Here is a 23,908-nt window from a genome sequence, read left to right as displayed (position 1 = left end):
CTTTGATGTAAGTGAAAAATAAAATGTGTAACTCGATATTTGTTTGTGGTTTGTTGTTTTGCGCGTGTTTGTTTAATGCATGTGTGTTTTTCCATGATTGCGAAACACTCAGAAATGACTTTGCAAATTTTTAAAATGGTTAGAATGTGAACCATAACCAAGACGCACGTTTTTATTGAAAACAGCTCACGATTTGCAAATAGCATTATAACCCTGAAATATGAAACACTATATTTTATTGGTGTGTACGTGCGGATTTCTTAGTATACAGGATTAAACGATGCAAACGCGTCAGCTACATGTATTGATGAACGTTAATACGTTGGCGAAATTATCAGTCCATGGGTTCACTGTAAAAATGAGACCACGCCTGATCTGCTGACGCTCAACACGAGGAAAGCCCAAAAACCCGTTCATGGTCTAATGAAATAAAAACAACCAATGCAAGTGAGTAAGGTTAAGTTATTGTTTACCCATAATTGATCTAGCTTGTCTGAGTACAATCAAAGAAATAGTGTCCTTAATATAGTAACACTTATCATGCTCTTTAAACTAGTGATGCACAATACATATATTGCATTTCATTTTAGAGTACAAAGTACATTTAGTCGAAGTTGAAAATGATCCTCAATAATGTAAAATTGCAAAATGTGTCGACACAACATTAGTACTTAGTAATCGCTTGATTTCTCGCTATAAAATAACGGCAATTCAATATATGACATTTGCTTATCTGTCAACGGGTATTGTTCGAAATATGAATTTTCAGTTTTGCCACTCCACCTTTAACCAATGACTTGCATAATTTGTTCTTCTGCTTTTGTCGGTGTAACGTGATTTCTCGTCTGACAGTTAATTAAGACACATAACATCAAAGGTAATTAATGAACAATGAGACCGCATTAAGCTATTGATCATGGGTTCAATGTAAAATTAGGACAAGCATTAACTTATTCTCTAACATTTGAAAAGTAGGACAAGCATTAAATAATTCCGTAACATACGCATTATTTTGTCAATAAAAAAAACACATTGCCGACACAAGTTTCGCCGTTGTTATTTTTAGCTTTTCATTGACGAGCGAGCACACAAATTATACGGTATCAAATTGTTAGATTAAAATGCACAATTACGGAATCATCTTCCCTATCACGTATACGATTTCGCACTTTATACCATTAAACGTGTACAGGTGTTAACTTGTCAAACGCCACTTCTCACATTAGAAGGTATCACTATTTTAAACATATATCCACGTATTAAAGTTTCATCGTGATTTTTTCCGTGAAATCCGATCCTATACCAAATAATATTTAACATAAAAAGATAAGAAATAAAAGTACCCCGGTATGTTAATGTACGCATTCATTGTCACGATGTGCCTTTTTAGACAGCAATCAAGTTTCCCGTGAGTGCATCTTGCAGTAAATAAATCTGAGTGACGAATGCTATTCTCCTATTGAGGGACGCTAGATGAAAAGAATGTCATGAAAATGCATACAACAGTTACAACTGGTTAAAATCAGGGACATTTATTTAACCCATTAATTCCTAGTGGACTCTCCCTTCCTTCTAAATTGGATCAATTTATATCCAAATTAGGGCTGTTTTGTATATTTATTTCTATATTTAGAATATTTCCTTTAAGCAAAACGCGCAGATCCTGATGAGACGCCGCATCATGCGGCGTCTCATCTGGGTCTACGCTGTTTGCCAAGCCCTTTTTTTCTAGACGCTAGGCATAAATGGGTTAAGTTGTATATGTAATTTCCGATTCATTATTTACACCCTAAAACCTTTTTCCCACCGGTGCCATTGTTTATTAAGTACCATTACATAGAAACCCATACAGCTATCCAGATAGAAGTGCATGATAATTTTGTAAAACAATAATTAGGCCTTGCTCTGATAACGGGCTTAAAGCACTTTCCGCTTTTACGGTTTTGTTTTATTTTAAGGACGCCTCTTCGTAGCGAAATATAGTTTAGGCGGAAATGGTCGTTCCTAAATAACCTGTGCGGACTGCACATAATAATCTGGACGACACTTTACGCACATGCATTATTTTCAGAGTAATGAAGGAGAAGGTCTCATGCATATGGGACCGAGGCGGCTTCGTGGCACTTCCGGTAAAAGAAAGGTCAAGGTCAGTCAGTGTGTTTGGTATGGTACCAGAATAAACTGGACAAAAATCATCGCTGCGTTGCATCCGGTATTATCGTTATCATAGAAACACATACATGGATTAAATAATAAAATTAGACCATAAAGGTATACTTGTACGTTTGCAATTATTCGATAATTCATTGGTGCTTTGGGTATTAACAAATAGTTATATGTGTTCATGCTTTTAAACGAAAATATTAATTATCAATTATTATGATAATGAATTACGTAATGTTAGAATGCAATAAAGGGTTTGTTATAAAAAAACTGTTTTCATGGTTTTATTTCGTGTCACACTCAAACGAATTTGGAACACGGACCAAGTATTTCTTTCTCTATAAAACTCAAACAACTGTTTCATGTTGGTTTCCATCGTCACAGGTATGCCCTGAGTCTCCGGGCTATCATGAAGAACGATTGTCACTACCTGCTCGACTGCTTTCTACTTGACAACAGCAAGTTTGGTGGTACGTGTTGAACTGATACAAACTGGAATTATCCATTTGAACAGTGGTATTATACTGTGCAAATCTCACCTACAATTATCACGTATTTGTAATGCTATATGCAGATGAGCACCGGTGTCGTTAGGACTGTTAAAAAAGTTCGAAATTTCGATTTTGTATTCATTCATTCTACTAAGCCAATCTCGTCAGCAAATATCCTGTATAGTTTTTTCTGTTTGTGTATATTTGGATTTTTAAATTTAAGAACTAATACTTTGAGGTCATTATACAAGTTAAGAACGTCACTATGTATAATGCACTTGCTAGTTGTGTACTTTGCATTAATTGCTACTTATTTATCTATTTGAACAATTCATGTCCGTAAAATACGTTTAAGGCTATCATGGATCCCCCGTGCTATATACGGATCGCCCGTGCTATATATGGACCTCACGTGCTATATATGGACCGCACGTGCTATATATGGGCCGCACGTGCTATATATGGACCGCACGTGCTATATATGGATCGCCCGTGCTATATATGGACCGCACGTGCTATATATGGACCGCACGTGCTATATATGGGCCGCACGTGCAAAAAATGGACGTATGACGTCTCCGCACAGGTTAAAAGCAGCTTAGTGGCACTGTGCGGTTACGCTTCATTATAGTACTTTGCTGACACAGGTGAATTTATAAAACTGAAACAATCTTTGTTATTTAATATTATTTAAATTAATTTAAAAATCTAATATTTGTTAGGGACATTTGTAAAAAAAATCTGTATCACTACAAAGGCATTACAGTTTTTTGCCAGATGTGTGTAGAAATCGTTGATAAACACGCTCGATACAATATAATTTAATATACTACACCCAACTTCGGGCCCAATAGCATAATAGGGGCCAACCAAGTAGTCCCGAATTTCGGTACGATTTGGGGCTGTCTGACTGGTCCATACTTTATCAAAGGGTTTTCAGTCGGGTTTAATATTCATAAGTATAGCATGTATGCCTTTTAATGACCTCTGACATATGTACATAGGTCCCCCGTTCAACTGTGATGAGAAGAACGTGGAGCAAGCCTTTCGTAAGTACGCCGTATATGTTTAACGTTATTTCAAAGATATGGTCCAATAGCTGTAGATCGGTTAAGCTTGCACAGGAATGGGAGCGAGTGTTAACTTTGTATACGATCACCGTTAAATAAGTAACTTTGATTGTTTATTTCAGAAAAATTCACTTGCCAGTAATACAAATGCGTTTGAATTTTACAAAATAGCAATAGTTAAATTAGTGTGGTTGATTACATACCAATCTATTCAAACCAGTCATCAAATGTTGTTGTTGCTTTTTCATTGAACAAAAGCGTTATCAAACTTGTGCTATTTTTTTCAGAAACTTTCTGCAAGATCGAGAAGTTGGAGACCAGAGACGCCTTCACAAAGTGGCAAGAATCCTGGGGCATCAGCTCCTTTATAGAGGAAGTCTACTTACTTCATCCGAAATAAACGTCACCCGAATTTAAGTGTAATGCCCCATCCGAAATAAATGTTATTTGATGAAAGGTGTAATAAACGTTATGTGAACGTATGTGATCTGTTCCATGAGAAATCAATGGCATCCGCATATAGGTGACATATTTCTACGTTCTTAAAGATACATTGGATCTGAGTAACTTGTGAATTTCTTCATGGATTATCATGACTTTATTTTGGTGTTGTCGATGACCGTTGGTCTAAATCCCTTTTCGCTGCTCTTCACCAGAAATAATACATATTGTTGTACATGTACCGTTTGCTATGATATCAATGACTTAGATACAGTTAACACAGTATCTGAGATCTTCAGATCAGCTACTAGCATATTCACGATTTAAAAATTGATAAGGGCCTGTTAAAATATTTATTTTTGACAAAGTTCTCTTTGAAGTTAGAACAGAGCTGTTACATAAGCCGGCCACTCAAGAGTCAAAACAAAACAAGTTCGATATAACATTTTTGTTTTTATTATATACCTGTTTAATGCTTTTAACAAAATACAGGTTGTATCAATCGTTGAAATAAAAAATCCCGTATTACGCTACTCGCTGTTTCCAATTCCGTATTACCATACTAGCCGGACTACTTCGACCCATTTAATGACGTCATTAATTACACGCACCGAAAATAGAAATATTTTATATTACGAAATATATGACTTAGTACATCGTATGACGTCATTTCTGTGACAAAACACAATAGTTTTATCTAAACTCTGTAAGGACATGTCAGACGTGGTGTTTTTTTTAACAGTAAACTATGTGTTTAAAAACGTATTTTGGAGTGTGTGTTTATCATGCATAAATGTATATTTCGATAGGAATACAATAAAATAGTGTGGTTTAAACTAAGTTTCGATAAAGACATGGAAGAAAAAAGTGGAAGTGCATATCGTTTAGACATTTTTGTTATAAACATCGGATTAAAGTTGTCAACTTAATTGTTATAAAAATTGGATTAACGATGGCATTAAGGTAAGCGTGTCGGAAACCTGTGTTTTCCCGGTTCGAATGTTTACACGTTAATTTACATAAACTGTATTCATACGCGTCTTAAATAAACTATTGCGTACCGTTTTAGTCATTGTTTTGTCAGTTTTGTTAAATTAAAAATTCATTTGTTAACTGTTTTAGTTAGTTGATGTATATAATAAAAGGTATTTTACGCTAGTCAATTGTTCCAAGAGTTTGTATCACTTTCGTGACTTGTGCTATTTCGCATCACACTTGAGGCTCCGCCTCTCGTGTGATACGTCATCACACAAGCCACTCGAGTGATACAAACTCTTGGAACAATTGACTTGTGTAATATTCCGTATGTATTGTCTTCTGTATTAAATTAACATTTCTTTGTGTTTTAGTTGTTTGCACGAATCTTTGTTGTTTAATTTATTTTTTAATCCACGAACATGTTCCACTGGCATTCAATGTTTAGAAATTGACGCTAATTGACGTTAATTAGTGTACAAGGAGTACCGGCAGGTTGTGTGCTTCTTTGCTGTCTACAAAACACGCCATGATCGTCATTCATTTAAATCATTTTATTGTTGTGTAAATTTTTTTTGTATAAAATCTGTGTTTTACAATTAAATTGAAATGCATCATACAGTCTGGCTGTTGTTTTTATGATTTGCAATAAGCGTAAGGTAATAAAGGGAAGGCAATATGTGGTACATGATCGAACATTTCCACCAGGGTTGTCGTAAATGGGATTGTAAAGCCCAACAAACGGTGTCATTTTATAGGTGTAGAGAAATGTGCACCCTGCACTGCCTCTCCGTGTTCCATATCATTACATTAACTTTAAGAGAGCAAACATAGAAAATAATCAAATGATACACTCGAACGTGTATTTGTTTTACTTTTATCTACGTATACATTTATATACAATATACGATATACAAAAGTTTCTGTTTTACTTTAATTCGTTATAAGTTTCTTCGATCCATACGAGAAAAAAATAACACATCTTCGTATGTGTATGTACTCGGTATGTTGTAACAAAGACAAAGAACTTGAAACCAGACAAAAATCAATAGAAACGGTAACTGACCAAGCTCCATTCCTCATTATACTTAGCATACTGTATTAGATAGTATCATCGTTATTTTTTAGAGTTCTTGATAATTAAGCAAATCCGAACCGTTCAATGTTGAGTAAACAGTTTTACCTCGCCGGTTTGTCATTCTTATTTGTGGCTTTGAAACAGTAAGTACACAATACTTGTTTTTTATTGTATAAATCAGGGTTTTTTAAAAGTATTTCGTGCTGTATTGTCTGTACACTTCGCGTAATACTGATCGTCTGTGCTGTTTATATGCTACATTTGGTCCATTAACATCTCGAGGGTGTCAAACTTCTGACGTCTTGAAGCAGATAAAGAAACCGTTTGTCATTAACACGTTTAAAGTTTGTTGTCTGACATCATTAATCAAAGGGAGAAAACTTGCACTAGTTACAAAAGTTTCGTAAATCCTCGTACTGGTTACCTTCCCTTGTGTGTTAACAATAAGGGTACTACAACTATGAAGGTTATTCTCTTGCTCTAGTCTCATTTATAAGACGCGCAAAGAATTTAGAGATACTTTTTATATGGGCTAAATTCTTTGGAACGTCTCATCGTTGAAGGACCTTTTTTGTGGTGGAAACCAGAAAGTTTAAATTTTCATCAATTTGCGTAAAATTGCAAAATAACATTACCAACTCATTCAGTTTTAATTCAGAAGTTCATTTTTACATCAAATATCGTCGATTCGAAGTTAGAAAGGCATAAATTCTTCAGTTAAACTTCTGCTTAAATCGCAAAACAATCACTGACCTGTAGCCATGTCATGAAACTGATTTAAATATGAACCAATCAGAAGAAGGCATTACGGTGTAACGTGTACGCGTAATTTTATTTAACATGAGCTTTTAACACCGACTTTTACGTAACTAGATCTAGTATGCTAAACTTTGTCGATTTAATAAACATATGTTCAAAACAGATATGGCGCAGTTTCTATTCACTGTTCTAAGTTTCAGGAAGTGTTTATGCATGTCTTTTTCGCACCTCTGTCTGTGTTGTTTTATGTTCTTACCTTCTACGTTACAAAGGACGGTATACTGTACGATCTGTATCAATATTATTTATGTACAGTATAAAAATAAAAGATGTAATTTATTTCAGAACTTTTTAATTGTCAATTTAGAAAAAAAAACAATGCTAAATTAATCCAGAAAAGTATAACATCGGTTAACTATGTAACGCGCTGCACCACAACAGACGAACGCAAACTGTATTTTACGCTGTTTATTCTTCCACTTTAAACCAGATGCTTTACATCGAGGTCGTGTTATCGATTTATATCTACACAGCGAGCGAATCGAGAGATATTGAAAAATTGAATAGTGGTTGGATTTAAATTGCTCAGGCGTGCAAAATTCAAAGTGTCATTACATAATTTTTACGGAACATTATCGAGAAATGAATTATCTACACAGGTATGTAAATATTATTGCAATCCGTTGTTATTAAGTGTCTTATATCGGGGCTTGAATGTTGCGCACAAAATCCTTGCGCAACAATATAGACAAAGAACAAAAAATTCCCACCACATAATTGGTCTTTCACCCTTTGTACGCTCCAAATATTACCCATATAAAAAGTAGCTTTATATTTAAGAACGTCAAAAATTTGGACTACTCTTGCTCTGGATTCATCATTTGAGTCAATCAATTCAATAATTCAGAGCAATATTTGCTTACTCGAATATTTCGACTATATCACATAGTCTTCATCAGCGATGTGCTGGTCAGTTGAGCGAGTCACGTGACATAGGATGGTCACGTGACACGAGGAGAGATTTGTACACCGGCGGAAGTTCCAGCACCTCGTCCCGGTTTAGCGACGGACTTCGTTGTTTGATGTTAATTGCCACTTTGAACCTTCGTTTGATGTCCGAGTCCTCGGATGCTAGTATTTTTGTGTTGTTCGGATCAATCCTGTGTCCTGTGAGGGAGAATTGTTCATATATGGCCGAGTTGGATCTGGCTACATGTTCTTTCAGCCTTATGCCCAATGATCTTCCTGTGTCACCTATGTAATCGTTTTTGCATTGCATTTAACAACACCAAAATACTAGCATCCATGTTGAGTATACAGTTTTACCTCGCCGGTTTGAAATCCTCATTTCTAGCTTTTAAACATGAAATACACAATACTTTTTTTTTCATTGTATTAATCAGATTAAAAATATATTTCGCTCTGTAGTATGGTCTGCACACATCGTGTGATACTGATCGTCTGTGCTGTTTCTATGCTACATTTGGTCCATTAACATCTCGAGGGTGTTAAACTACTGGCGTCTTGCTGCAGATAAAGAAACCGTTTGTCACTTACACCTTAAAGTTTGTTCTCTGAAATCATGTATCAAAAGGAAACTTGTGGTAGTTACAAAAGTTTCGTAAATCCTCGTAGCGGTTGAGGGCCATGTTCGGAATCAGTCAAATGTATGCGCGAAGGAAAATATTTTAGGGAATAAATCACATTCAATTTTCGTGTCAGCTGCTAACTGAACGTTCGCTTTTATGCATTGTTCCTTCATTGGTTGATACGAACGGCATAATGTACTGTCCGACCTAATGTATGGCAAGCGGTTCGACGCATAATTCCAAAAATCTGGGTTTTTACTGAGAACCTAGGTTCTCAAAAAGAACCTAGGTTCTTACAAGAACTTATGATCCCAAATGAAATCGTGAGTTCTCATGCATACAAAAACTATCCGATAGAACGAAAGCTGTCGAGAACATAGGTTCATGTGAAAACCTTGGATATCAAACGAGAACTTCGATTCTCGCAATTTGTTTTGGCTTTACTTTCTGATAACTTAAGTTCTGGATTTGAATACCTAGGTGTTCATGAAAATGTCTGACTTAAAACAGGAGTTCTGAAATGATAGCTTAGGTTCTCATGCGAACCTAAGTTCTATGTGTCTGTGTGCGTCGTCTTGCCGAGAACATGGGTTCTCGAGCGTAAACTAAGGTTTTCCAATGAGATCACAGGTTTCTGAATTTATGTCTAGCGTCTGCGAGCCAAACCAAACCAGCGTAATTCTGGTAACATAGGTTCTCACGAGAACTATGGTTCCCAAATAAAAACCACGGAGTTAGTATTAAAGATGAGAACTTAAGTTCTCTTCATGAGAACTATGGCCTTTGCAGATTATTTAACGACTGTCGAAACCTTGGTTTTCAAATAAGAACCTAGGCTATCGCCGTTTGATGCACATTTTATGATAACTTGGGTTCTGGTCAAAACCTATGATATCGAATAAAAACTTGGGTTCTGGAAATCATGTGCAATCTTCAAGCGAGAATCTAGGTTCTCATACTCTCATACAACATTTCTTCCAGTTCAATATTTTTGCCTATGATAAATGCAAGTAAAACTAGTCAATCGATTCATTTTGGTATGAAATTAACGGTTTCTATGAACAACCATAGCTACAAGAATTCTATATGGTCAACATTCAACGACTTTGTACGTAAAAATCTTAAATATCTAAATTTTTATATCAAACTTACCGTTAAACAATAAATTACATTGAAACAAAATCAACGTGACACTTACCAGGTCATGTAACCCCAAACCGGAACTCCTGTTTTCAGGGTTACATGCAGTCAGTTTGATTCTAAGCACACATTGTTCAGTGCATGCTGCCTAGGATTTGTCAAAAACATTGCAAATGGTTGATGTTGGTATCAACTTGAAGGTATATTTGTAAGCAATAAGAAAAAAAGCCATTTTTGTGCTCTACTTTTTGTGTTGATGGTTCCCGGCTTTGAAAGTAGGTCATACTATGTGAGCCCAAAATGGTCGTCTGCACAGCTGTCAAAATCGGCATGCCTATTCTAAGGTAAATATTTTGAGTTAACGCGTATAGAATTTAATGACATGCATTTGTTTTTAAAGATTATGCATTTATCTTTCCAATGATGTATGATGATATAGTGGGTATGCGCTTGATCATGGTAAAAATTGATATCGAACTACAACTATTTTATATGTAATATAGAAGGAAATTAATTGCGCATGCGTAACCTACCAGCGACTGCTATAACCCGGAGACGAAATAAAATTTATTCGTAAGAAACGAAATGTCTGGGTCGAGACGGTCGTCGGTAGAAATACGTGTAAACGCTATAATTGTTTCCTTTTAATTTGTCTCTCAGTCTCTTACAACATTTCTTCCAGTTCAATATTTTTGCCTATGATAAATGCAAGTTTAACTAGTCAATCGAGTCCTTTCGTATGAAAATAATGGTTTCAATAAACAACCATAGCTACAAGAATTGCCGTTGGTCATCATTCCAACAAACAACTTCTTTTACAATTTAGCGTGATTTTTTTTGTGACATCAAACTTGTTCAGATAATTTTCTGTAAAGATAACTCGAGTGACTTAAAAAAAAATTGTTTCTGATACACTTCAAAACATGGCCACCAGGCGTCGTGGTCGTTTCTCATATTGCTATTTGGAAACATTAAAAAAAATGTTGCCATGAGACAGGAAACAATGCGGGGAATCACGTAGTCTGAATTGAGACAGAAAGGCCGCCGATGCAAATTGTATCTTCCGTTTTACTGCGCACATGTCTTTAGTATTTTGCAAATAACTACAAAATTTAATTTTGTTTAGTCACAACATGCATAAACTTGCAAACATAATTTGCACTTTAAGATACTATATTCTGTTCGAAACTCTTCTGCTACTTAAAGTTTCAAATGTGTTTTAAATCTTTAATAATTATTATAATTATTCACATGTAGATGAAATACTACGAATGATCAAAATAAATTACTGTATATGATATAAAATATTTTAACAGATTTATACCATAAAATTCATCTAAATCTCTTTTTTTTTCAGCAGAGATTATACACATTATTTACACCGTGGTATGTTTTAGGAAGCGTTTTTTCTAAACGTTATGATAGGAGAATACTGTTAAAATGGTGAATCAAAGCAAACATACACAAACATTTAAGTGATCCTTAAATAAGAGTACCGGTAAGTATCAACAAGTCCTTGCATAAAAATTTTCTTCTATTTGCTGAATATTCTATATTATTTTTAATGTGAGCATGGGAACCAATATTGCATATAACTATTTTTACAAAGTCAATTGGATTTTACACTTCGTAAAGTGATTTATGTGTTAAAATAACAAAACGTAATAACAATAAGAATAGTTTTTACCTGTGAAAAAGGTTTATCCTTAAATTGAAAAATATGTGCTTACATGTTTAATTGCTTCCAAATAACCTCGATCCTGTGTAAATTCCCGGTTTATACTGAATGTTGACCGTACAGCAGGTTAATTTGTATACCCCAATTTTTCTTATTTTTCTTCCGCTTATCAGAAGTCAGACTTGACACTCCACTTTGAGCCTTGTTATCAAGATTGCTGAATACAAATGTAATTCATATTGTACGATGGCGTTTTCTTACGATATGCGATATGCGATGGGTCTAATACTTCATTAAGATAAATTTACCTTTTACGGTAAACGTGCTGCCCTTTTATCTGCTCTGCAAAGTCTTCCCCGATATTATTTAGTTGTAACATATTGCAATTCGTGCGTACCATACACGGCATGTGGTCGTATGATAACCTGTCGACCTCGTGTTTGAACACGATCCACGGGCTTCATGTGTCGTCTTGCTGTAGTCTTATGATTGTATATGCGAACTAGATATTAAAGCATTGAAACAGACCGTAGTTTCTTTCTTGTATGATTAAATCTAGCAAGATCTAGCAACATCTCGTCCGTCTGACTTTGAATTGTGGAAAACTATGTCGTGGTAGGATGTTCATAAGCTATGTGCAATCTTTGTGTCAGGAATAGGCGTGTTTTTGGGTAGGAACAGCTAAAAAATGTTAAAATTGCATGTTGAAACCATTAACAATAAAGGCTATAACATTTGAACCTCGTTCTGGAAAAACGGGACTTAATGCATGTGAGTAAAGTGTCGTCCCAGATAAGCCTTGCAATCCAGACTAATCAGGGACAAAACTTTAATACCGCATACATTTTTTTGGTCAGGATATACTTCTCTAAACGTGAAATTCCATATAGGCAAAAATTATGTCCCGGATTAGCTTGTTGTGCAAAACCTGTAGCGGACTGGCAGGCTAGCGAACGGACGAACAGAAAACTAAAAATTGTCATACAGCAGACAAATGAATGACACACCAACAGTATAAGTCAATGGTATAAGTGGTTAAGGTCATATACATGAAAATTGAATAGGAGTTTCTATACGTCGGATTATGCCTATACCCCCCCTCCCCCGCAAAACAGAAAAAAGAACCCATAAAGCTTCATCTCTTGATGATAATAAGTAAAATAGATCCACACAGGCTTATCAGTGACGATGCTTTCCGTTTTTAAGATATTTTCGTTTAAATGAGGTCAATTCTTAACGGAAATCTAGTTTCTGCGACTCATTTGGTTTTTAACATTTCCGATATGCAATTTTTACATTGAAAATTGTTATGTACATTATAATAAATATATTTTACGAACGTATTTATACAGAAACATGGCTACGAAATGTACTATGTAATCGTAGTTATAATCCCAGTTATAACAAAAGGAAAGTCGTGGAGTTTAAATACATTAAGATTGCTTTGAGGTCGGGATAAAGTCAGTTATAATAATGCTCGATGCCTCCTCATTTTTTTTAGTATTTGGAAGACTTTTTCTTGTTACCGCGTCCTTATTTAAATCTCCCTTGTCACACATAATAAGTACGTTATTTAAGTTGTTTTTTCCAGGCAGAGTCATTGTGAATGTACATATTAACGTGTCCAATTTATTTGCCATTAATGTTATTGTTAATTGGCTGTAGCTGCAGTATTATACACGTCCTATCAGTTGCATGCGTTAATAACGCAATGAACTGTTTACAATTGTAGTAAAACCAACGTCATATATATGTACACGAGAAAATAACACAATCATCTGTTTACATCTGCAGGATTGCACACGTTGTATCAGTAAACATCAGTATAAACATTATCAACTGTTTACATCTATAGGATAATACACTTCTTATCAGTAGCCATTAGTAAATCACAAAATCAACTTTTTATGTATGAATGTTACTGTTAATGGATGCCATGGAAACTATGCACTTGCTTGTCTAAACTAATCTTTTTAAGGGATCTTTTCACGGTTTGGTAAATTGACAAAATTGACAAAAAATTGTTTCAGATTCGAAAATTTTCGTTTTAGTTATGATATTTGTGAGGAAACACTATTACTGAGCATTTACCATAGTCCAATATAGCCATCATATGTATCTTTTGACCATTTGAAAACCTAAAAATTATAAAGCGTTGCAACGCGAAACGATTGAATAATTTGGAGAGTTCTGTTGTTGTCGTTTAAATTTACGAAACTACGCAGATTGCTTATATAAGGTATGAAATACTTACACTGTGTAATCCCGGCCGAATAGCCGAGAGGGCTAATGCATTTTTACTTCAAACTAATTCCAGGACTCCGGGGGTCACTGGTTCGAGCCCTGGTACCGGCTACTTTTTTCCTTTTTTAATTTTATTCTTGATTTTTTACTGGAGCTTTTAAGATCCAATGTTTACATTTATCAATATAAAGCATTTAATGACAAACTTCAAAATATGCCAAAATCTGTGAAAAGGCCCCTTAAAATGTGGTAAATACAAATTTAAACAAGTAACACAATCAATACACATTGAGCAGTTTTACAGGGGAAAAAGTAGCACTAATTGTCAGGATATTATGTTTAATTATATAAACTGCCATTTTCTTCGTTCAGATATTTGTTTATTCGTTTTCGGAAGTTGTATTTACATTTTCGCTTGATATTCTACGAATCCCCACCAATACAACGCAAATATCCAACATAACTTAAAGTATTACAAATCTGTATATGGTGGTTAGAAGTAAAAACTTTATTCCACAATTTTCATCCACAAAATTTCGCCTGGCCAAGTGGCATTTGATTTCAGCTGTAATCGTGACCCTACGTTGTCGTTCTGATGAGGCACTAGATGAAATGTGTACATGAAATTTATAATGCCATTACCCCTTTCTTTATTTCTATGAGCGACCCACTCCATGAAAACGAATCTTACATTTGTCGATTTGAAAAAGCGTTCGCCTCCTTTCAATGCGTATTTCACTCGTATGTTTCGATATCCATCTTTATGAAAATTGTTTTTGTTTGCGAACATTGGTATCAGGTGATCTAGTGTCACAGCACCTGCTCGATGCAATTCGTAAATCTGGTTCTCGTCGTCTTTTTCACTTTCAGCCTTAACAAAAGTACCTCCAATTTTTCCTTTATATTCACGAAGAGAAACATTCTGCACCCTGTCGCCGACAGCGTTCCACAGCAAAGTCACTTTCGAATCAATTTGACCAAGTTTTAGTGATCGCGAAAGAAGCATTAAATTCTTCCTCGACGGATCAACAGAAACGACCCGATGGTTCATTTTGGCGACCATAATAGTGTAAACGCCAATATTACAACCGAGGTCTAAAACATCTACCTCACTATGTGCCTGCAGTAACCTAATAACCATTGCCATCTGAGAACCCTCCCATGTTCCAGCAAAGACCCTGATATATAATTATCACTTTCTTTATCATACACACAAATGGGCGACTGAAGATCAGATCGAATCCTTAAGTTCACACATTTGTTTTCAGCTACTGATATATTTAAATACATTTTCTTGCTATCGAATATTCTCACTAAAGATGATAGTTTCAATGGTATTGTTATTGAAGCGAAGTCAGGCATACGTGTTACATAAGTTTTCTTAATGACATCATTTATGATGGCTATTTCTCTAGAGCAACCTTTGTCTATGTGTACAGAAGCAATTAATAATTCGGTCTGTAACTTACTAATGTCACTTATGTTAAGTTCCTATATAGGTTTTGTATTTGGTGTCATATCTTCTCCCAGCGCCCCTAGTGTCTTCTATGGAAGGATGTATTGTGGCCTCATCAGGACAAGTGCTACAGCAATCAATGCAAAGGTCACTATCAATGATAACCCGTTCCGTTTCAGTAAATACGCAATCATGACTGATAGGAAAGCACACCCACGACGATGTTCTTAAACTTGCTGTGAGCTAACCTGGAAGATAAACAAATAACAAGGATTTTCAAATAAAACTCTTGAGGACAAATACTTTTATTTATAAGATGTGGAATATTACTAAACACTAGGTATGTTACCTGTTAAGGTCATTTGCATTTGCTTTTTAATGTTCTTTTATACATTGCGTTTGCATCGGTCAACAACTTATTTTAGTCTAGACATGGCGATTCTACTTAACCTGTGTAAATGTTCAAATAAATAAATGTTTTGTCAGGAGTATAGAAGCGTTGCAAACTACAAGTGATTTGATAAGACGCATTAATTCTTGCGGTGGTACATGGGTGGCATTGTTTTCCAGATAGATACGACACAAATATATATTTCACATCAATTAACTCCTTACCCTTCCCCTACACCTACCCCTGACCCCTTACCCTACCCCTTCCCCTAACCCTAAGTGGGCGGAGTTAACACCGCACTTTCAATTGTGTTATTAGTTATGCATATAAATCGTCTGCTGCTCCAGATGGATCTTTACTCCTGACCGTTGGTTATTTGACATCAACAATTGATTATTTTCTAATAAGTTAAAACTATTACACAATTGCATCTGGTTTATAAACATTTCACCAATTTCAAGGATATAAAATGCATTCGTTTCTTTCAACATGTAGTTGTAAGTTCGATACATTTGATTAGTTACGATTGTGCCCGTGATGTTTTTGACTTTGCTGTGAATTTCCTAGGATTCTACACAATTATTTGCAAAACATCACGCTCTGCCCATACATATTTCATACATTCACTGATATCCTTCTTATGTATGAACACAGGAAGCATTTCATTTAAAAAAAAAATTAATAAATTCTACACCAAAGGCAAACATACTTCTTATACGATACATGGCATGTTTTCAATAATACGGAATTCACTAATAATATTCGAAATTCTTTGAATGCATTATATGCACATTTCAAACAATTTTACAAGCGATCGTAGTCGTTCAAGTCTTATGAACAGCATGTATACTCAGTGCATGTTAACATGTATTAACGTCCAGAGCTCCAGATAAGGATTTGTGAAATTAGTAACGGTACTGCCACTGACAGAAAGAAAAGGAGTAACGCTGAAAATCAATAAGTACCTGTACTACCATATCCAAAAGTACAGGTAGTACTGTACTACCCGTGGTTTTTATATTGAAATGTATATAACTGACTTTACAGAAACATTTGCAGCAATTATATTAAATATATTTTGCTTCTAAAACATTTACTTTATTAGGTTTCCATTCTGCATTATTATACAAATAAAATTACACATTAAAACGCATGATATTTCTTCATTTTTCTTGACAAGAAAACACAAGCCAACTAGTAAGCTAAGTAAATGAATACTAATGTCACTGTCTCCTTTCAAAAGACTCGTTGCTTTAGAAGTTAACTGTCAAAGTTGCAAAGTCGCTACCGATGCAATCAAATTGTTTAATATCGGGGCGACAATGTCTTTTTCTGGGTTGACATATTGAATATCTGGATAGTGAGACGACCGTATGTAGCCATTTTATGACAACAAAGTGTTTGTTTGAAACCGAAAGTTAGCCGGCCTTCCCTTGCGCGCATACATATTGTTTTTGACGGGTTTACAAGTTATTGGAAATCACGCGACATAATAGACAATAATATCGGAACCCAGTCTACAACTTTTCGGTAATTTAAATAAACAAGCGCCGTTAGGTTAGAGACCAACAAATCACGCTGCGCTGACGCGGACGTATCGGTACGGCCAGATTGTTTTCGTAAATGCGTAAAAGGGATATTCAAGTCGTAATTGTACGTCTAGTTTATAAAAATAAATGCGTAAACCTTCATGAAAAAGCCGTATTTACGGCTGTACGGCCCTTATCTGGAGCTCTGATTAACGTACTCGAACAAAATATTTATACAGAAAACGGACGGATGAAAAATAACGAAATCTTAAAGACACAGCATATATCAAATTATTTTAAATTATATAAGTTATAATTATTTACCTCTTAATGTATATTTGATTTAAATTGTCGATGTTCCACGAGATTGTTTGACACCGACATACACATGTAAGTTAAATATTTATATAATTTCGTCAGAACAAGATACCCATCTTATATCTTATTTTAACCGCATAACAACAATATACACACGAGTTACAACACAAAGTCTCTTTCTATTCTTACCTCCTTTCAGATGTCACGCATCGTTGGAAGTCTCAGGCAATGCCTTGTAACACAGCAACTCTTAATGTCCAACTCTCATAGCTTGAATAACTGAAATTGTAAGTGTGGATTGCATCGTGCATATATACCGAGACATTGCAGGTCGTGCTATAAATAACGTTTTAACTGATATCAGCGATGCAAGAATTGTACGGTACACTATTTGAAGCATTGTGTTGTTTTTTCTCGTTCCATCTTTACCTTTTTTATGCGTCTTACATTATCATACTTGCTGTTTATTTCTCGTAATTACACACTATGTATTATTGCACAGGGGTGTTATAAGGCAGTGTCTATGATCTGAATACGACATGGCTACCAGAATTTTAATCAGTTATACGAACATGACAAAATAAGTTACCATTACCAGGAAGCAGGGTCACGTGACTTTGTGAGGTTCACAATTGAAAACAAATGGATGTAAACACATCGGCAAGTAGTGCTTTTCTCAAAATAACTTTTTAAAAATGTTTTCTTAAGAATTTCGACTAGTAAATACAAGACAGATTTTAAAGCTGCTTGTGGCAATTTGAAATGCATCAGAATCACTTTATTTAATAAGCTTGCATTCTTTGCCATAATTTGATGTGTGCTGTGTTCATATGCAGCAAGCATCGTGCAATTTTGGCACCGATTTCAGTAGTATTAAATGATTTTTTTCGTAAATCTTAAGATATCGGCACAAACTGAAAGAAAAACTGTTTTTTATGCACTTAAGGTTTTTTAAATTGTATTAATAACTTGAGATCTTTGCAAAACACATGCCTATGTATGTTTGAAGTATCGAAAGATGCCAACCGTAAACGAGTTGTTAGCTTTGAACTGAATACAAATTAGTGCTTGATTATGTCACACTTGTTAAACTATCATTTTTAAAGGTCTTCCATGTGTATGCATATTCCGTTAGGAATGTCAGAAACATCTTTCTTTAATGTTAGCTGATGGCGATGATAAATGTATTTGCCATGTTGATCATTATGATGTCAACATACGAAGTCGAATAATTGAATACAAACACGAACACTGATGTAGCTCTGTTAAGATACGATTTCGATCATTCTTAACAAATTGCTTTTTATTGAGTGTTGTTTATGTCTTCGTATTGTCCTGTACTGAATAGAAAGCTGTACATCGATTTTGGTTTTATGTTTAGTCATGTAATATACTGGCAATTTATTTAGTGAGTGTTGTTATTTTTATTGTCTGTGCTGTGTTATTTCATGTATGGTCCTGTTTCGTTCAGGTAAAATGTGTGTCTTAATATTTGGACCTGTATAGTATAAGCAGTAGTTAGGTGTGTGTGAAGTTGTGTGTATTGTCATGTAAAAAATAAGCAAAATGTTAACTTTGTGTTATTGTATATATTGTCATGTATCTTTTGGGCAATTGTGTGGCTGTATCTGTTGTCTTGTGGTGTAAAGGTATTTGTTGAAAGAGTAGTTGTGTATATTGTCTTGTATCGCCTAGACAATTTTTAAGTGTATGGTTGTATATATCGTCTTGTATCGCATGGGCAATTGGTAAACACTTAGTTTTATATACCGTCTTGTAGGGCATAAGCAATTGTTTGTGCGATTGTTTGTATTGTATTGTCTTTTATTGTAAAGACATTTGTTTAGTGAGTGGATGTATCTATTGTATTGTATCGTTAAGTCAATTGTAAAGTGTGGTTGTATAAATTGTATTGTATAAAAATGGCTATTTTAGTGGTTTTATCTATTATCTTAACAATTGTTATGTTTAAGTTTTTGTTAAAAACATTGTTTTGATAAGTGTTTGATTCTTAATCATTGTATCGCATAGACGATTGTTATATGTGTGTTGGTATATAATGCATATTGGAAAGGCAATGGATTAGTGTGTGATTGTATATATAGTCGTGTATTGTAAGTGCGATTGTTTAGTGTAGTGTAAGGTTGTATCTGTTATCTTGTATTTTATAGGCAAACGTTTAGTGTGTGGTTTATTTGTTTGTTTGTATTGCTTAGGTATTTGTTTAATGTATAAATGTAGTATTGCCTTGTATTGCATACGCAATTTAACTCGAGATTGTAAAGTTTGTATTGTATTGCATAACGAATTGCTAGTGTTTGTCTTAATCTATTGTCTTCTTTTGCATATGCAATTGTTAGGTGTGTCATTTTTCTTTTCTTTTTCTAGTATTGAACAGGCAGTTTTTTAGTGTATTGCTAGCTTTATCTACTGTTTTGTATTGCATTGGCTATTGTTGAATGTATCTTTTTATCTATTGTCTTGTATTGTAAAAGACAATACAAGACAAAGACAATTGTTTAATGTGTGATTGTACCGGTTAATATGGTCGTGCTTTGTAAATGCATTTGACAAGTGTGTGGTTTAATCTATGTCCTGGTATTGAACATGTAATTGTGTATGTAATTTAGTATCTGTTGTCTTCAATCACAATGGAAATTCTTGCGTTTGTGGTTGTATCTTTTATCTTGTATTGTACAAGCATTTGTTTCGGTGTGTACTAGTTTCTCTTATTGCATAGTCATGTGTTAATCTGTGCGGTTGTATATATTGTCCTATCAATGTTTGGGTTGTACTTATTGTATTGTATTGCAAATACTAGTGTTACGATCATGGTTAAATATATTGTCTTCAAAAGCATGTGAAGTTGTGTGTAGTTTTGTCTCTTGGATTGTATTGTATAAGACATTGTTCAGTGTGTGGCTGTATGTATTGTCCTGTATCGCATAGACAACTTTTAACTGTGTGGTTGTATCTATTGTACTGTATCGCATAGACAATTTTTAAGTGTGCGGTTGTATGTATTGTCCTGTATCGCATAGACAACTTTTAAGTGTGTGGTTGTATGTATGGTCCTGTATCACATAGACAACTTTTAAGTGTGTTGTTGTATTTATTGCCCTGTATCGCAAACTCAATTTCGAGGTTGAACCCATTGTCTAGTTGCATAAGCAATCGTTTAGTAAGTGGTTGTATCAATTGCCTTGAATAAACAATTCTTAATTTGTGGTTTTAAATGTGTAATATATGGCATAATATCTATTTTTGCATGACGCGGGTCTTTAAAAATCACATTGCTTCTTGTCAATCGAACTTCCATCTAAGTACAATACAATAGAAAATTGAAGTCGAACTGTGTTATTTATAGCAAACTGGCACACAATTACGGTAGCGAATTTAGGCTTTCAGGAACGATTTCCAGACGGGTTAAATAATCAAACTATTTCCCTTTAATCATTTCAGTGTACTATTTCGGTAGTGATGGTTTTCTTATATTGAAAGCAATACTGTGTTATCAACGTTTATCGATAGTCCATTATTTCCCTTCGCACGATTTATTGACCGAGTAATGACCATGAAATTTTCCTCACGATTTATTGACCGAGTAATGACCATAAAATTCTCCTCATGATTTATTGACCGAGTAATAACCATGAAATTCTGCAGATGGATTCTAACGCGTAATAGTAACTAGGCAAATATGTGTTTCTATGTGTCGAAAGAGCATGCAGAGAGTAGTCCGGAATTCATTATACTGACAAGTGTTTCATCGAATACCCTGTATAAAAACGCAGTGATGTGGCAAAAGTTCTAGGGAAATTCTCTTGAATCAGTAAATGTGATAGTCGAATCTATAAATTCGAGTCTGCTGTCGTTATGTAAATGTCATTTTATGTGAAAAACTGTGTCATACTATTGAAGGAAATATCCTCCAGCGCATGCATGCTGCTAAATTACAATTGCATTTGGCATTGTTGCATTTGTTACGAAATAACTGCTTTCGTCTGTATGCCTTTTCCATCAGTTAGATCAATATTGCTTGTATAGTTCCTTAAAATGTTTTCACGATGTATGTTAATCCTATACACTCGGAGACGTTTCTAACGCATCACTTAATCATATTAATAAAGCTCCTTTATTTTTTAACGGCTTGTGCTGAAATTTGGACCAAGAAAAAAAAATTCAATACATATCTGATAATTCCTGAAAATTTAATTGAAATTGAAAAACAACAAAATATAAAACTTAATAAATTATAAAAGACGCTTCAAAAGTCAAATTCGCAAACTCGTACAGCGTTAAATAATAACAATAAGAAAAGTAAAACGCATAAACTTACACGTCTTAATAACTGACCGGCTTGCAACATGCCGATTGAGCCGTTTCGCTCATGAATATCCATACGTGCCAAATTGTGTTTCTTTAATTAATGTAATGTTTTCTTGTGTAAAAAATACCAAGAATTATGAAATTGAAATTAATTTGGCAAAAAATGTATATCGCCTTTTAAAACTTACATATCTCAGTAGCATAATATGTATATCGCCTTTTAAAACTTACATATCTCAGTAATGAGTTAATATTTTAATTTAAAATTGCACATGTGATCATCTGACTACAATATGTGCAAGCTAACGATAAAATCATTCATCTGTGACGATCGGAACCTTAAGCAAGTGGGAAAGGTAGCCTGTAAAATGCTAAGTGCGCGATTGCGCTCCTGAATATTCATACGAGCTATATTGTTTTGTAAATTAATTTTAGTTTTCAACATTTCACGTGCAAAGCATAAGGAACCACACCTACCCCACATGTTTAAGCCTCCAATCGTCAAGGATGAATGATTGTATCATGAGCTTGCATATAATGTAGTCAAATGATCTTATGTAAAATTTTAAATCAATATCTTTACTCATAATTGAGATATTGAAGTTTGAAAAGTGATGCGTTTGAAAAGTCCACAAGTGTAGTATTGCGAGTAAATGACAAATGCATCATTGCTGGTAAAATGTTCATGTGGCTATCTTCTTATTTCTTTATTAATCTTTATATGCACAAACTGCTTTATTTCATTACAGAGAACCAATAAGAATTTGGATTTTTAGTGCACATTGGTAGACAGGAAGACAACTGTGGTTAGTGTACACTAATTTCCTGGGTGTAGAATAATTTTGTTGAATCAATAATATTTACGTCCAAGCTTGTTTTGCTGATATACTCCCCCTTAAAGAGATATATTCGTGTAAAATAATTAATATGATGTATTTATTTTTAACTAGCAAAACATAGGGACACGTTGTTTATTACCACGTGGTACAGTACAGTCCACGCGATTTCCCCAATTTCCCTCGCTACTTCGCGGGCACGCTTATGGAGGGAGATGGAGGGAGATTAAAAACGTCCCGCGATACGCGGAGTTTGCATGATTGGGGACTCCGAGGTTAACGATCGGCAAATTGATAAGCCGACGCGGCGGTTTTAGGCGTTGCGCAATGCGGTGATTACTCCGTGTTTAACGAGATAACGATCAATTAATCTTTGTTTGACTTCCTGATTTTCAAATAAAATTACATTTATTGCAAGTACATATATATAAATATATATACAATTTTAAGACGTGCATAACATGTGTTTTGTTCAGCGTCCAATCAGCAACGAAAAAGCGTATAAGGGCGGGTTAACTTGCGATCATTATTTTTAAGTGGCGTCAGTCTTGACGTAATTGTTTGTCGCAGATTAATTTAAAAGAAATTAGTTATAAAATTTACGTAATATCCATCGGTAATTAAACAGTGCATGAAAGACGGTATCGGGCATCCTCATGACACTTTTTTGCCGTAAACAATTACTGAATCAATAATTGTTCCTTATGAGAAGTAATTCAAGTTAAATGCAAATGGGGAGCAATTTATTACTTATGGCGAATAAGTTGTGAAAACATTACCCGTTACAAATTTTATGCGGACACGATTTAATGTTAGTACAAGTATATTTCATCATGTCCATTTATAGAACTAAATTACACAATTTGTTTACATCTGCGTGATTATAATATTTAGTCCCTTTGTATGCATATGCACCATTCATTATGCCATGTAAAACCCGTGTTTTAATAAGAACGCGAAATTGTTTCGTGCCTCCGTAGCTCAGTGGATAAGGCGCTTGTGTTAAAATCCAGAGGTCCCAGGTTCGATCCTGGGTCAGGCACACACATGCCAGTCATGTTTCAGCGGAATGCTGACTAACAAATAAAGGCTTAGCTTGGCATGTTACTGTCAGAGAAGTTCCACGCGTGGAAAACATGCTTGTCAAATCAGGCCATGTGCCATAACTCAATATAGACGTCTGCTTATGAAAACACTTTGACAGCTGTTATGTTTTGCTTTTGTGTTTTTGAAATAGTCATATTTAAGTTGTGCAAACAATTTCCGTATATTTATTCTCTTCTTAATAGTGCGACTTTTTAGGAAACACAATATATTTGTATTGAAGTGTTTTTTTTATTACTATTTATTATTATGTACGGGAATTTGCTTCTATAAATGAAATAAAATTATGAACACATGCGTATGGTACAAGTGTCAGT

General features: G+C 34.7%; 2 protein-coding genes across 7 annotated transcripts in view; one reads left to right on the top strand and one right to left on the bottom strand.

Moving 5' to 3' along the window:
- The window catches only part of LOC127855579 (uncharacterized), a 142,624-nt gene extending 124,864 nt beyond the window's left edge, over nucleotides 1-17,760 (bottom strand). Inside the window, exons 1-2 of one of the 2 annotated variants that reach the window (XR_008037595.1) lie at nucleotides 17,512-17,760; nucleotides 14,532-15,332 (exon numbers count right to left, since the gene is read on the bottom strand). The gene's annotated coding sequence lies outside the window, so the exon portion shown is untranslated. Of the gene's footprint in view, nucleotides 1-14,531; nucleotides 15,333-17,511 lie in introns of those variants that run through there. The other variant, XM_052391313.1, reaches the window with a different exon arrangement.
- The window catches only part of LOC127855585 (probable thiopurine S-methyltransferase), a 288,200-nt gene that overhangs the window by 165,812 nt on the left and 98,480 nt on the right, over nucleotides 1-23,908 (top strand). For 2 of the 5 annotated variants that reach the window (XM_052391323.1, XM_052391322.1), the window contains exons 6-9: nucleotides 2,072-2,146; nucleotides 2,548-2,633; nucleotides 3,659-3,703; nucleotides 4,012-5,764. The exons of 2 other annotated variants lie outside the window; for them this stretch is intronic. In XM_052391323.1, coding sequence (XP_052247283.1) covers nucleotides 2,072-2,146; nucleotides 2,548-2,633; nucleotides 3,659-3,703; nucleotides 4,012-4,124 — 319 coding nt within the window. In that variant the 3' untranslated portion in view covers nucleotides 4,125-5,764. Of the gene's footprint in view, nucleotides 1-2,071; nucleotides 2,147-2,547; nucleotides 2,634-3,658; nucleotides 3,704-4,011; nucleotides 5,765-23,908 lie in introns of those variants that run through there. One more of the 5 variants, XM_052391325.1, reaches the window with a different exon arrangement.

The sequence above is a fragment of the Dreissena polymorpha genome, chromosome 13 (assembly GCF_020536995.1).
Source record: "Dreissena polymorpha isolate Duluth1 chromosome 13, UMN_Dpol_1.0, whole genome shotgun sequence".
NCBI lineage: Eukaryota > Metazoa > Mollusca > Bivalvia > Myida > Dreissenidae > Dreissena > Dreissena polymorpha.
This window is presented reverse-complemented; position numbering and strand designations above follow the sequence as displayed.